This window comes from Talpa occidentalis, unplaced genomic scaffold (assembly GCF_014898055.3).
Source record: "Talpa occidentalis isolate TD23 unplaced genomic scaffold, MPIMG_talOcc4v2.1 talOcc4.4, whole genome shotgun sequence".
Lineage (NCBI taxonomy): Eukaryota > Metazoa > Chordata > Mammalia > Eulipotyphla > Talpidae > Talpa > Talpa occidentalis.
In genome coordinates, this window is record NW_023604295.1 from 38,504,631 (window position 1) to 38,520,127 (window position 15,497).

At 38.6% G+C, this 15,497-nt stretch overlaps 1 protein-coding gene across 1 annotated transcript; it reads left to right on the forward strand.

Annotated features, from left to right (window-relative positions):
- The first annotated feature begins 709 nt into the window (after positions 1-709).
- Positions 710-15,172, forward strand: PLAAT1 (phospholipase A and acyltransferase 1). The gene is made up of 4 exons (XM_037524557.2): positions 710-878; positions 5,874-6,012; positions 9,850-10,118; positions 14,926-15,172. Exons 2-4 carry the CDS (start codon positions 5,874-5,876, stop codon positions 15,025-15,027), a joined length of 510 nt encoding a protein of 169 aa, XP_037380454.1. The 5' UTR covers positions 710-878; the 3' UTR covers positions 15,028-15,172.
- The last annotated feature ends 325 nt before the right edge of the window (positions 15,173-15,497 follow it).

The following is a 15,497-nucleotide window of genomic DNA, read 5'->3' on the forward strand; positions in this document are numbered from 1 at the left end:
AAGTTGACCCTGGGTGGGAGGAGGGTGGTGACAAGAAGGGGTCCAAAGCTGGGGTTCCTGTGTGTCCTCAGAGTCCTGAGTGCTGGACTGGACTCATAAGCACATGTGTGTGAGCTGAAAGCAGGATTTTTTTTTTTTTTAAATGAAGGCCACTCCTTCCTCCCACCTATGCTGTGTCAAAAGATTGAAATATCTTCTTGGGGAGCAGGGCGCATGATCCTTTTGTCAGTGAAGGAATTTGTAATAGAACCAGAGGGGCGCACTTCTACCAGGAGGGTGGTGTATTCATGACGAACGAACGCGAACATTTCTGAGCTCAGCAAGACTCACTTTTTAAGTGCAGCCCTAGCACAGCCCTTGGCACTGTTAAAGTTTGAAGCAGGCACTTCTGAGAGACAGAAAGGGTGTGGGTAATTGGTTAGGTACCAGAAGCTGGGCTGCGCTTTCTCGCTTGCTCTCGCTCTCGCTCTCGCTCTCTTGCTCTCCCTCTGTGTGTGTGTGTGTGTGTGTGTGTGTGTGTGTGTGCGCGTGCGTGCGTGCGCACATACACGGGTCAGTTGTACAGTTGGTGCTTCTGGGTGAAAAGGATGCCGTGAGCGCACTGGGCAAAGGTGGCCATGCAAGGGCGGGTTGGTGGGCTGGGCGGCTCCTCCAGCAGCGCTGGCCCAGGATGCACGTGCAGCGCACAGCATCGGGGCGTGTCCGCGTGGCAGGACTGGCGTTGGCAGAGGTTGGCCCTGAGTGGTACTTGGCTGCTGCAGTCTGACGTTAGTCAGCGGGGAGCCTATGGCACTGGCCAGGAGCCTCTCGCAGCAGGGAGCATCTGTGAGATCAGAGCAATAACCAGGTGTCCCAGAGACCTGCTGTCTCAGTTAGGGGTAAGGACCACTGGCTTAGTTGAGGTGTGCTGGGGATAGGGAGGGAGGGCCTCTAGACTTCTAGGCCACCTTGTTTGAAACAATTGTAAGTCTGGAAAAACTGGAAAGACCTGTAAAGAGCATTTAATCGGAGATCTGAGACACCAACACCCCTCTTTTTTTTTTTCTGGTTAGGGAACAGAGTCCACAAGAAAGCCACTTGCTTTCCCCAAGTCACACAACTGAAGTGGCAGAAAGTAGACTAGAAACCTTCTCTTGTATGCCAAGACTTTTCAGCCCTTACTGAAATGAATATCAATTATTAATACAAATAATTACTACAATAAAACACTAAAGTTTGAGAATATGGATAGTGATATTGCTCTGGAATTCAGTACTGTTAATATGATTTATGTGCTGGAAAAACCCAGTCACTCTGCCCTGCCTGAACTTGGTGTCCTTGCTCCTTCATTCATTAAACATGCTTTGGGGCAGTTATTTGTGCCAGGCACTCTGCAGGTACCTAAGGTAGAGAGATAAACAAGAAGCAGGCTCAGTATCCAACACAAGAGAACCAATTCCCCAGACATCAGTAACTGAGGTAGGCGTGTGTATTAGACACAGCGGGTATTAGATACACTGCACCTTGGAAACGCCTAAGGACACGCAGGTCTTGTTGATTCTGGCTAACTGGAGGAAAACCTTGGGGGAGGAGGTGGTATGGGACCTGGATCCTTGAGGACGGGTCATTTGGGGACATTTGGAAATGGACACTGCATTCCAGGTAGAAGGTTCAGTGTTAGCAACAAATTGCAGGTGAGTACGAAGAGTGAGCACTTTGGTTTGCATACATTGATAGGTGGATAAGGAGCCCAGATTATAGGAATAAAATGGGATGTCAGTACTTGAGTGCCTTGGATGGATTCCACATGAAGAATGACAGTGCAGTGGCTGAGCATAGTTCATCTGGCAGGGAAGGGGAACCCTCAACTATTGAGTGAGGATGTTGAACCAAGCATCCTGGCAGCTCTAAGAGTCTGTGAGTTAGCAGGTCTGGGACACTTGGCTTCATGTAGTGATTTCAGAGTAACAGGACTACCGATGAAAAATGCGGCTGGAGTGAAAAGGGGTTCAAATTGAATTGGGAAAGTGCTGGAGTTGGGATAACCTGTGATGGTGTTTCAGGCTGCCAATAGCTTTCTTGGGAGTCATTAGCTAAAACGTGCACATAGTAACCCAGGAGGTCTCATGGAGCGGAGCCGCAGTTAATCAGCCTGCCTCAGTCTGTGCACGCAGTGGGGGAGAAGTTATTTCTTTTGTTGCATCCCCAGGGACCAACATGAAGCTGTAAACAGGGCAGCCTGTTTTAGCAGTTGAAATGGGAGATTTCTTGTACAAAGATTAGTTACCTTCATGCCATTCTTTATTGAATAGTTTGGTATGGTTGAAGTGTTCACATGAAGTATTTTTACCTTTAAGTTGACACACAGTAGAGGAATATATAATGTATCCTTAATTGGTTCTGTGTTGTATTTTATTTATGAAGTGCTACATTACATAATTGTGTCTGAAAGAAATGGGTGTATGTGACCCATGTATATCATGTTTCCCAAATAAAAAGGTTGTAGTCTCTTGTCCAAAGTCTGAATCTGGGTACCTTCTAGATGCTTCTATCCTTACCTTAATACATTTTCAGTTTCTTTTTTTTTTTTTAATAGAGGCATGTTTTTATTTATTTATTTGTTTGTTCATTTGTTTTGTTTATACATGCACTGGGCACAGTCTGAATCGCGGGAGGGTGAGAGAATTCACCAGAGCCAGAGCAGGGAGCAGAGCAGGCAGAAGGACCCAAGTACACTGCTGAGGGGAGCAGTGGGCGGCAGGAGAGGTCTGCGCCCATGTGGGACCCGTCTCTGGTGGCCGGGGAGCAGCCGGGAATTGAACCGGCTCTGCAGAGGCTGCGGGCAGCTTCGCAACCCAGCGCTCAACCGCTGCGCCACCAGGGAGGCCCCATTTTCAGTTTCTGACAGAAATTCCCTGCAGGGGAAGGGCCTGGGTTTCTCAGTAAGCCTACATTTCCAATTTCCAATTACCTAATGGTTTTGTATATAAATATTTTAAAACTTTCTGTGTTGCTATATGCAACAGACATTCTCTGTGTGTGTGTGTGTGTGTGTGTGTGTTTTATAGCTTCCCTATCTAATTTGAAAAGAGGAAGAAGATGAAAATGTCGTTTAGTAATAATTCCTTTGGTTAATGATAATCAGTGGTGTAAAGAGGAGCATGAAATCTGGAATAAGAAGACAGACCTGGAATTGAATTCAAATTCTGTCACTTAGTTTAGGTCTGACTATTAACTCATTTCAGTCAGGGTTGTGCTGGGACTAATGGATGTTATTCAGGCTCCTTTCCTAAAAGTGCTGGGGTTCCAGGTAGCCCCAATAGCTATAGCAATGAGGAGCAGACATTTCTCTTGTGCCCCTCTTCCTGACTTAATCCAGGACAAGGCTGCTTTTCATGTTTTATATTTTGTGGTTCCATCTGATATTTGGTTTGATATAAGGCCCTCTGCTAAAAACATGCTTGGTGAGCTATGGGTTAGCTAAAATCTGAAGTATCTTTTTGCAGGAAATTGCTGCGATTCTGTGTTTGGTGTCAGAATTCCTTACATATTAGCCTGAGGCTACTCTCTTAAGTTCTTGAAAGGGTGTTCATATAAATTGTTTCCCTGTTATCCTGTCTTCTCTCCTTATAAATATGAGAGGCTTCATGAAATAAATTAACTTATATTTCATAAATCAATTTACAAACTGTCAGAAATTGAAGCGTATTAAACATATATTAATAATTTTATAAATATTAACCTGTTAGAGTGAAATCATTCATTCCACAAAATTACCGTGACTGAAAGAGAGATTCAAACAATATCTCAACCTTTAGTCACCTCTTTCTTACCACCACCTCTCAAGCTCATCTTAGTTCATAAACCACCTGCAACCACTTTTAGCCACTTCATGAAATGCCACTTGAACAGCTTTTTTGAGAGAAAGCACATATATTCTTATGCTGCCTTCAAAATCTGAAAATTGAGACTCAATTTGAATGACTTTCCCAAAGTGACAGAACCAGCAAGCAGAAAACTCAGCCTAGAGTTCACATGTTTAAGCCTAGTTCAGTTATTTCCCCCTCTATATTTTTATAATGTAAATATTTCAGGGTCTTTCCCAAGATTTGGCATTTGCTATTATAGTTTTTTTATCTGTAAATGGGACCATGACATAGCAAACTCAAATAGTCCTAGATTTTTAAATAAATCAAGTAGGGTTAACTGACATGGTGTATTAAAAAAATGTTATACTACAAAGTGATCTCCATTCAAATAGTGATTATTATTGTGAACTTGTCTCTCAGTCCTACTAGGCAGCAATGTGTGCTTGTTGATTCCTATTCATGGGAAATGTGTTTGTTTATATCATACTATATTATTAACTTTCCCTTTTTCTATCCACGTGGCCAAATTGTGAGCTGCCATATTAATAAGACTCAAACATATTTGAGAGGGTGGTTAGATTTAATGGTTTCCATAAAGTTGTTTTAATAGCTATTTTTCAACAGATGGACAGCTTGCATTTGGCCACATTTCTGTAACAGTGTGATGATTGAAGTTTTCAACAGATGGCATATAAATACTTGGGAAAACACCCTCCCAATATTAATGGTTGTAAAAAAAAAAAAAAGACTTTTAGAGTGCCAGAAAATGATAGTCCATATTCCCAAGTCCTTAGACTATGCTATTATGATTATAATTTAGATGATTTGGAAGTTTCCTTTTCTGGCACTTGAATTTCTTTTGTAAATGAGTGTACATATCTATGTCAGACTGAGAGATGCTGGCAAGCACTCTGTTGTCAACTAGAGACTCAACATAGATGTGGCACTAAGTAGTTTTTTGATTATCAATGAGTATACAGTACTTTTTCTTTGTGGAGTCATTCTGCTTCTATGCCACACATAGGAAATGTCACCTTACCTACAAATCAGTTGTCAGGGACTTATATTTTCTTTCTGAAAAGTAATGATTCAGAAGGAAAACAAAACCTCACCAAACAGAATCTTCAGATGTATTTATCAATATGTTAACTCTCCAACTTCCAAGTTGTCCTACTTCTACACTGACTGCCTTGCCCTTCCTGGAATCAAAGAGTAAGTGTGTCTGTCTGGGGGTGGTGGTGCTCTGTGAGGTGTTTGTGGTTGTCACAGTGACCAGCATCCACTAATATTCAGTGGATGAAGGCCAGAGAGTTTTGACATGTGCACACAGTTCAGCACAAGGAAGAAGTGTCCCATATCCCATCATATACTTGAGTAGCTGGCTGTACATTCACCTGAATCTGGACCTCATCTATGCTTAAATGACATGACAGAGTAAGTTTTGCAATATAAGGTATTTTTGCACAGAATATAAGGCGCACCATATCTCTGTTTTATTTTATTATGCTACTATAAGAGGGACTGAGAGGCTTCTGTCATCTATGCTTCAGATCAATAAGGAGAAGCTTGTAGACACTTTAATATGTCCTTTTGTATAGTCATGGACTGAGCATTTATGTAGTAAACAGATATTATTATGAATTTATCTTCCCTTTCTGTTCCAAATAAGGCATCATATTAATATTTTTGAAATGTTATATGTATGTGAATTATACTGTTGATGAATGTCTGGATTTAAACATGATCATAAATTACTTATTCTAATAATGGGATGCTGCAGTAGATCAAGATGAGAAGTATTGCTATAGAAAATTAAACAATAATGGACAAATTCTATCTACACTTGGCCACTTGTGAACACACAAGTCATTGTTGGGATCATCCAAAGTAAAGGATAGTGGTGTGAGTCAAATCTTTAATAAGGAATGTGACCCCAAGAAATTCTGCATCCCTTTGATTTGGTGGAAGTTTTAAATTAACTTTCAACTTGTGTCAGTTATATCTTCTTTGTATCTGTCATTGCAGATGGCGTTTAATGATTGCTTTAGTTTGAAATACCCTGGCAATCCTCAACCAGGGGACTTGATTGAAGTGTTTCGTCCTGGCTATCAGCACTGGGCTTTGTACTTGGGTGATGGCTATGTTATCAACATGGCACCTCCAGGTAAGGTTTGTATCCAGTGGCTCCTAGGAGAGTTTTAATTTTCCTATTATAAAAAGGAATTATAAACAAAATTCTAAAATAAAGCAGAAATAAAATAGAGAAGGTATATAACTCTGCCTGATCTGGGTCTAGGGTCACCTGTGGTAAGACCACAGTGGCATTAAGAAATTTCAATTAACATTAAAGTCTTAAATTTCTGCATTAAAATATCACAATTAAAGAAAAAATAATCAGCTTGGAACAATACTTGGCCACAAACATGACAGGAGTCAATGTCTTTCTGTATCCCCAAAATACATTATTTCAGTTCATTCAACATCTGTTTTTAGATTACCTAGTATGTGCCAAATGCTATGCTAAGTGCTGGACAGATATAAACATGGACAAAAATCCAGAATTTCAACAATAATAAAATTTATCTATATACAACATTTCAAAAATATTAATATGATGCCTTATTTGAAACAGAAAAGAGGAATAAACTCATAATCTTTTTACTATGTAAGTGCTCAGTCCATGACAACACAAAAGGATATATTAAAGTGTCTACATGCTTTGCCCTGTGTGGCAAAGCTTGCATTCTATTGGAGAGAGAGAGATGAACAAAATACAGAAAGCAATGGTAGGATAGACATAAGTGATATGGAGAAAATAAATCAGAGACACTGGCTAGGAAGTGCTGCAGGCTCCGGGGAAGGGAACTGCAATTATGAGATTTCAGAAAATCTCATAAGAAAATAATATTTGAAGAAAATTGAAAATGGTGAGGAAACAAACTGATGATATTTGGGGAAAGAGTTTTTCAGACCAAGGGACAGCTATGACCAAAATCCCAACAGGCAAATGGGTAAAGAATTATAAACAGTTTGTAGGAGAAAAGCAAAAACCAATATCCATCTTTAAAGGTTTAAACTTTTTAATCGTTTAAGAATTGTACAGTAAAACAACAGATATTATGCCTATCACATTTGGAAAAGCTTTAACAAATGATAACCACCAGCACTTGTGAGGATATAATCCAATGAACACAAGGATATGATTGATAGAAAAATAAGTGATAAAATGATTCACAATAACAATTGGATAATATTTTTTTAAGAGTCTTGAAAGCATTCATAAGATCTGACTCTGTAATTGTACCTCTATGAAATCCATTCTGGGAAATGTTTATAGAGATGCGGACTACCATGTCTGTATAAGAGTGTTCACTTCTATCTCATTTATAATGACTTCAAAAATAGATAATGGCTTAATGTTCAATAAGGGAATAGTTAACTGAATTATAATTTAGCCACAGTATATTAAGTATCTGTGTTTGACAATTCTTTAGTTGCATATAATAGAAATCAAACTGAAATGAGCTTAAGAGAAAAGACAAATCCAGTACTCAATCCATGCCTCAGGGGTGCATGGATTTAGGGTTTTGAACACTATGGAGATTCTGCCTTACACCTGTGTTATTAAAGTATATATGGATTCTTCATCCTCTCAGGCTATGTCTCTTTTAAAAATGGAACAAATGACCATAAGAATCCTAAGGTTCTCATTCGTACAGTCTTGTGCCCTAGCAGGAGAAAGAGCTAATCCCTGCCGTGACAGTACACATACCCATGAGTTACAACTCTAATTGGACCCCCAGGTCCATCACTGGACCATCACTGTGTAGAGGAGAATGGTAGCCTATGATTGACTTAGAGTCTTTACAAGAAAGAAAGGAGGAAGTGCCAGATGACAACAACCACGGCCACTATAAAAGCCATTAAAAATCATACTTCTGGGGCCTCCCTGGTGGCACAGCGGTGGAGTGCTGGGTTGCGAAGCTGCCCTCAGCCTCTGCAGCGCTGGTTTGATTCCCGGCTGCTCCCTGGCCACTGGAGGAGGGTCCCACATGGCTCGCAGACCTCTCCTGCTGCCCCTCATCAGCGTACTTCGGTCCTTCTGCCTGCTCTGCTCCCCGCTCTGGCTCTGGTGAATTCTCTCACCCTCCCACGCTTCTGACTGTACCCAGTGCTTGTATAAATAAATAAATAAATCTTTAAAAAAAAATCATACTTCTGGACCAGTTTAAGTGCATGAAAGGTGATGTGGATATAATATTTATTTGAAAATCCAGATTAAAAGTGCAATATGTTAAATAATACCCAGTTAGAAAAGAAATAATATATCTATATATAGACATGAAAGCATATGCATATGCATACATGTTAATAAAAGACATAATAGAAGCACAATAAAATAATAATAGTCATTTCTGGGTGGCAGGGAAATGGGTGATTTTTATTTACATTTATACTATATTTTCTTAGTCTTTAGAAAGGAGTGCAAAGTACTTTATTTAAGGAAAAATGCGTTTTTTTTTAACCTCAAGATGCCTTTAAAGACAAATATTTACAGGTCTAAGTCTTACTATTATCTTGCCTCTTGTTCTAGAATATTGGGAAATAAAATAGCAAGTAGAATGATATTCATGTTGCAGAGCCACTAGTTTCTGCAGAGTCTAGTAACTCTCTACATTATCTCTGAAATTGTCACCTCTAAAAAATAATGTGAGATTTAGGTGCTGATTCCTTTTTACATTTCTTTTGTTCAATTATTGACATGGTTCAAACACCATCTTTGATCCTGTTGACTGAAATTCAATGCTTGTTTCTGTTGTTAACTACTTGTGTGATATTTTGCAACTGATTGCATCTGATTACCCCATTCCCCCACAAAAAATTCAGTAATTCTAACTAGGATATATATGCCCTAAGAACTTGTGATACGTAAAAACTTACAGTGCATGAGATTAACTGAAAATGCTGTTCTAATGAAAGCAAATTTATAGTATAGGAAGAAAAAAAGAACAGGAAGGAAAGTTAGGTTTAGGTCATTACTAAGAGGGAAGTGCCTAAACACCATTTATGTAGAGATCTTTGCTCTTGTGATTTACTTCAACAATGGCAAGTCCAAGTAGTCTTGCACAGATAGACAGGTACCAGAGTGTTCTATTTGAGCTGGACACTGAAGAATCATCTGTCCAGCCTCAGATACTGACAACGGCAGACCAGGAAACAAGGTTCCAGGCCACATAGGCAAATGGTTACCTTAGAGGCAGCTGAGATCTGCCAGGGCTTGGAGCTTTGTAATAGGTTAGTGGGCACAGCCTGGGCCACATCTAGTGGACAGTGACTATGATGTTAAGTTCAGATTCAGGACTTAGTTTCTTGACCAAAGAAATAGGCAAGACAAAAAAGGACCGTGACCTGACCCCAGTTCACCCTTCAGAGTGGACTGGATACCGTGCAAGTTGTAAATTGAACCGAATTGAAGCTTAGTGGAAAGAACACATGAAAAAAATTGAAAGTGGGTGATTAAGGAGCGCAGCTTAGATGCTTGGAGGAGTCTGCCAATCATAATGCACTGCTGCTAAAGCTCAGTGATTGTACTTTGGCAGAGTGTAGATGCTAAAAAAAAAAAAAGTTTGCTTTATAGAAAAAGTGGGCAGTAGTGATCTTATCTGTACTCTTAGAAACACACCCCAAGATCTCTAGTAATACCAATTGATAGAGAATGTGTTCTTCAAGAAAAAATAGAGCTTTATCACTCATAGGGTTTGTTCTATGGGGAAATATAAATTTCAAAAAGCTTTCTTATTTATAACCTCTTTATGTAGTATTGAGTAAGTGCTATTGATAAATTACAGAATGAGTTTTTAACACAGTAAGAGTAAGTGGTTTTTGGTTTGATTTTAAAATAGGAATAGAACTAAGTTTATTTATCCCAGCATTTCTTTAGATGGGAATTAGTGTTCATTACTGGGTCACTGTTCCTTGTTAACCAGAATTCTCTTTATAGAAGGTGGCATTCCTGCAGCATTTACAAGTGCCAAGTCTGTATTCAGCAGAAAGGCCCTGGTGAAGATGCAGCTCTTAAAGGACGTTGTAGGAAAGGACAAATACAGAATAAACAATAAATATGATGAATCATACCCCCCTCTCCCTGTGGAAGAAGTCATGCAACGATCAGAGTTTGTTATAGGGCAGGAGGTGGCATATGACCTGCTTGTCAACAACTGTGAGCACTTTGTGACTTTCCTTCGCTACGGAGAAGGCATCTCAGAGCAGGTGAGCTTTCTTTTGGACATATACAAGAAGTTTCTTACACTGGGAAAATAATAAGTACTAAATTAAGCCTTCCAAGTCTTCAACGAAATGAAAAGAACAAGAAAATATGAGAACACTGAAGGATAAATGAGGACATCAAGTTGTCTAAGGTCATGCAGTAAGTTAGTGACCAAACTGAGGCTAGTATTTAGAACAAGAAAGGACTTTAAGTAGAATCAAGACCATCACTTACTGTCAGTCTATTGCCTTCTGCCCTTAGAATTTTTTCCCCTGACCCCACCAGATAGCAACCTCAAATCAGTAGCCTATAGTAAAATGAATATAGTGTTTAAAAGAATGTTGAGTTTTTTGAGTGGAAGTTTATTTGACAAAAACATAGATGATAATTCTGAGATTCTTTTCCATTAGTTGATAGAGGCCAACCAATGATATATTTTGATGGGTTTGTCTTCTATTTTCTTAATAGCTAATTTCAAAGAAATTTCATGCTTTTAAATAGATGCTTTGAGCATTTGGATGATTTTTAATGGATAAGAAGTTTCTTTGAGCATTTGGATGATTTTTAATGGATTAATTGACTTTATTTTTAAAGTACTTTGGATTTTGACTGCCACAATTTTGTAGTATGGCTGATTCCTAATGGAAGTGTGCTGCGTTCAATTGACCTTTCCCTATCTATGGTCTCACCAATCCCATTCTGTCATGGATGTTCCAACCTAAAGTTTTCTTAAGGTGATGTAAGAGTATGGTGAAATGGTGAATTTGTTATATAAACATTTATTCTAAGGAACAAGTCTACAGTTTTCCCATGAAAGTTTGAAAAACAGGAGATGGAACATAATGAAAAGATACATTTGTTTTTATTAGGAAATAATTTCATTGGGAATTCACTTTCATGAGAAAACACTTTGACAAATGAATGTTCTATTCTGTGTAACAATAAATTGCTTCTGAGCCACAGCACTGAGCTATAAACACAAATTTCAGCTTACCTCTGTTGTGAAAACTCATGGTATGACTGGAAATAGATTCCATATTCCCTGGTTAATGATAAAGTTTTTCACTACACTCAATCAGCAATCTTTTTTAATGTGGCTATGTAGAAAGGAACTAGAATTATCTTCTTGCTTTGATTCTTACTTGAAAGTCATCATTTTTTCATCTTTCATATCCAGAATCAAAGTGTCCCTCTTCCCTTGTCTACCAAGAAGGATCAAACTTAATCATCAATAATCATGGAGGACTAGTTGCTAATGTCAAATCCCTATTAGCCTGGAGGGGCCACTAGAAGAATCTATATAATAAGCTTTACTAACTAACTTCTCTTATTAGCTTCTCATATATTTACCTTCCACAGTCTGGCACTTTCAGAAACCTAAAATTTGCTTTCCTTAGTCCTATCATTTCTCTACAAATTTATTGTTACTTGTTGGAGTTGTTTTAAAAGTCTGAATTCTAAGCCATTTCATTGAATTTGGTTTTCTTGGGTTTCCCCCATGTATGCATTGGATGCCCATGATAATAAAATTTTCTGTCCTGTTGATCTTGTATTGCAGAACCTCCACAAAGACCCAAAATGGGTAGAAATACATTTTCCCCTAAAATAGTTTATTTACTACTTGGGTTGCATATCCTATAGGTTTCAACAAATGTGTCAGAATAGTATCCATCATTATTGAATCATACAAAAGAGTATCCATCATTATTGAATCATACAAAAGAGGTCTGTGTATTCATCTCTCCCTCTCCCTAGGTGCCTGGAAATCACTGTCCTATTGCCTCCTTAGTTTTTCATTTTTCCAGAGTGCAATATGCATTTAAAATTTCTCCATGTTCTTTTTATACATTTCAAACTTTTTTTAAATCACTGAGTAACATTCCATTGTATGGATGTAACATTCATCTACTAAAGGACACCATGATTGCACCCACGTTTTGGTAATTATGAAGAGAGCTGCTATTCCCATTTGTGTGAGGTTTTGCGTGGGTAAATACTGAGGAGTAGGATTGCTGGAGTGCAGAGCATGTTTCATTTTGTGTGGTCGTGCCATTTACACCCTCACCACAATGAGAGTTCCTGTCATTTCAATTCCCTTTCAGCCTTTGGTGGTTGCTGCCTATAGATTGGATATTAGTTATTCTGATAGGTACCTAATGCTATCTCCTTGTTTTAGTGTGCCAATCTCTAAATTGCATTAGAATATCTTTCTATATGTTTATTTGCCACCTGCATATCATATTTGGTGTTGTGTCTCTTGAGATGTTTTACCCATTTTTTAATTTGATTACTGGCTCCCCTTCTAATTGGGTTTTAAGAAATTTCTGCATATTTTGGATAACAGTCCATATTTTGGATACTAGATTTGTCGTTTGTAAATATTTTCTCATACTCTGTAAATTGTGTTTATTTTAAAATAATTTCTAAAATCATAATTTCTCACTATTATAGTCTAAATAAGTTATTAAAATGTGCCCATCTTTGTGTAAGTAGTAGCACCCTTGAATAGATCTGGACAAGTGTGTTATTGTGACAGAAGAATAGAATGCATTACGCTCACACAGTTCACAGACACAGTACACCAGACTGTGCTTCGGGCAAGGTACTGCTGCCCTTCAGTCTTGGGGGAAGAGGCATCTTGATATACAGTACAGTCATCTGTGATCATGCTACACTGTGTTGAAAAGAGCACTCAGAACCAGCTAATGTTTCTCCAGGCTTGTGTAGATCCTCAGATTGAAGTCTCTATACTGTCCACGGACAGAAAGCCTTTTAAAAGATGAAGCATGCAGAGTTGGATCTGGTGATCTTATAATCCTAAGTAAGCCATGAAATAAAATCTCTTGCTCATGCTGGCTTATCAGGGACATCCTGGGATGTTATAATCTTGCTGGTCAGACCCTATAACACATAACACCAAAGGATTGTCCGAATTACATGGGCTTTTGACATCTAGAATGTGACTTGAAATAAATAAGCAGTTGGGATTTGGGGAACTGCATGCACTGTTGAAAGTAGCTTCATTATGGTATCAAAGCTGTGTGAACTCAGGGCATTTTGGTTTAGGATAAAGTCACTTATCCCTTCCCCAGGCCTCTTAGATGTATGGAATTTTTTCTAACATTTTTTGTTTCTAGTGACTGAGAAATACCCATGGGTTAGGTCTGCATCTTACAGGGGCCACCCTAGTCACAGAATCCTGCCATTTTCTCAAGGCTGTACCCTGCTTTTAAATACCCCAGTTATACCTTCATATGTTTTCACCACCCGTTCCATTTCTCTGCTACCGACCATCTTGGGGTCTCAGAATCTCTTGGAATTTTACAAGGGGCGGACATGATTTATAATCTTGGCTGCTACCTGATTATTGATTCTACCTCTCATTGTAATTTTGTCCTATATCTTGTTTCTCTGCCTTATTTTGTTTCCTCTATGCTACTTGGGTAGTGCTATGCTGCAGTAAATTCTGACTCTATTCTGGGAAATAAACATTAATATATTAGGTAAATACTAATTAAAAAATATAAGCAAAATAAATAACCAAACAAATAAAATTAGAATTATAAACTAAAATCAATATGTTAGGCTCCGTTGTCTGCCATGCAGTTCACCCTGCAGCCTGGCAGTGGTGGCAGAGAGGGGATTCATTACCAGCCTTGTCCCTACAGACCATGTGACAGCATCATGGAACCAATGTGCCTGTCACTGAGACTCCTTGGACGCCACAGCCCTTGCTGCCTATGCCCAAAAAAGAAATTGCAGTTAAGGCAGCAACATTGTATGTCAGGAAAAAAGGAGTGGCAAGCTGAGCAATGGAATTTGTAGGTTAAGTAGATGGCATGTTCAAATGTGAGTTGGGTCAAGCTTTCCAGCACTTGGGCTGGTCCCCAGAGTCATTTGGGGAAAATGCTTTGCTTTATTTGAAAGGCTGACTCTTAAATCCCAGAGAACAACTGTTGTTTTCAGAATACCTGATGACTCTAAAGTGTCTGAATATGACCTTTGGATTATAAAATTGCACTCAAACCTGTGTGGATAGAAGGCAATATTATTTGAGTGCCACTGAAATCATGAATATTCATTAATTCTCTCATCATGAGAATGATTAATCCCCTTAAAGTGCCAAATGTCTGAACATCTACATGGACAATTGAGCTTGAGAGTGGTTTATTTTCCTTTGTCTACACGAGAAATTAATTTTTTGACATGATAGTTAACATTAGTATTGACTTCTCTTGAAGTTTGTTTATCAGAATAGAAATGGTATCTACGAAATTCAGTTCAGATCAATCCCTGAATGATTTTGCTGACATTCCTGATTAGAGGATACACACAAACACACACGGTATTCACCCTCATATACATTAAACCAATGCGTGTGTTTAAGGTCAGGAGTTGAGTAGGGGAAGAACACATGGCTCAAGATCTAACCTATTTATAAACACCCCAGAGGTACTACCTGAGGCATATCACTCATAACTTCCCACATTTTTGCAAAATAGGAGTAATGCAACCTCCCAGGTATGCTATATATAGTGATTAATAGGACTTGTTTGCCTAATGAGTTTTAAACTCTTGGAGACTATAAAAATATGAGGAAATATAGTTATGTGTGGTTATCCCCATATCTGTATCAATTATTAAAATGATAAATTTATTCATCTTTATGCAGAATTTTAATTTTGCACTGAGTTTATCCAGCATACATTAAATTGGTTCTTTAGTTTAGAAAATAAATTAAAGCTTGAGTTCAGAATACAGAGGTGCCTTTGGAATAAAATGTGGTTTTTGTTTCTTGTTTCCTTATAGGCCAACCGAGCAATAAGTACCGTTGGGTTTGTGACAGCTGCTTTCAGTGCCCTCTCCTTCCTGGGCTTGTTTCCAAAAACACAGAGAACAAAATACTATTAACAATTTACTGAACAGATATTGGAAACGAGGGAATGTGTGAGGAGGGGGAAAACCTGGGATGAATACTTTTTCAATGGATCATTATTGTTTTGAATTCCAATGATAGATGGCAAGGTCTTTAATAAATCGCTTACTGATATTATCTCATCATGGAGCCGAGGAAATTTTTCTCCCTACTAACATAGGCCTGCTGCAGCAGCTTGAATAAGAAACGCTAGCCTTTTGAATGAGCCAGCAGAGGATCTTAACAAAATCACATCATAGTTTATCTTCTGCTATAAATATGGTTTACCTTTTCCCTGAGAATGGCTATTTTGTATTTGCCAGAGGATGAAGATCCATTTATATGTGGTTTGGAAGAAATGTTAAGAGCCCCAAATTGTGAAGGTTGACATGTAAATTCATATTCCATTTCTGGTCAGAAAAGAAACTGGGAAATGCCATAATCTTAGGCAGTTTGAGGAACGGTC

Coding starts and splice junctions, on each gene's coding strand:
- PLAAT1 (XM_037524557.2), top strand. CDS start 5,874: ATGGCGTTTAATGATTGCTTTAGTTTGAAATACCCTGGCAATCCTCAA. Junction 6,013..9,849: donor TATCAACATGGCACCTCCAG/GTAAGGTTTGTA, acceptor TTCTCTTTATAG/AAGGTGGCATTCCTGCAGCA. Junction 10,119..14,925: donor GAGAAGGCATCTCAGAGCAG/GTGAGCTTTCTT, acceptor GTTTCCTTATAG/GCCAACCGAGCAATAAGTAC.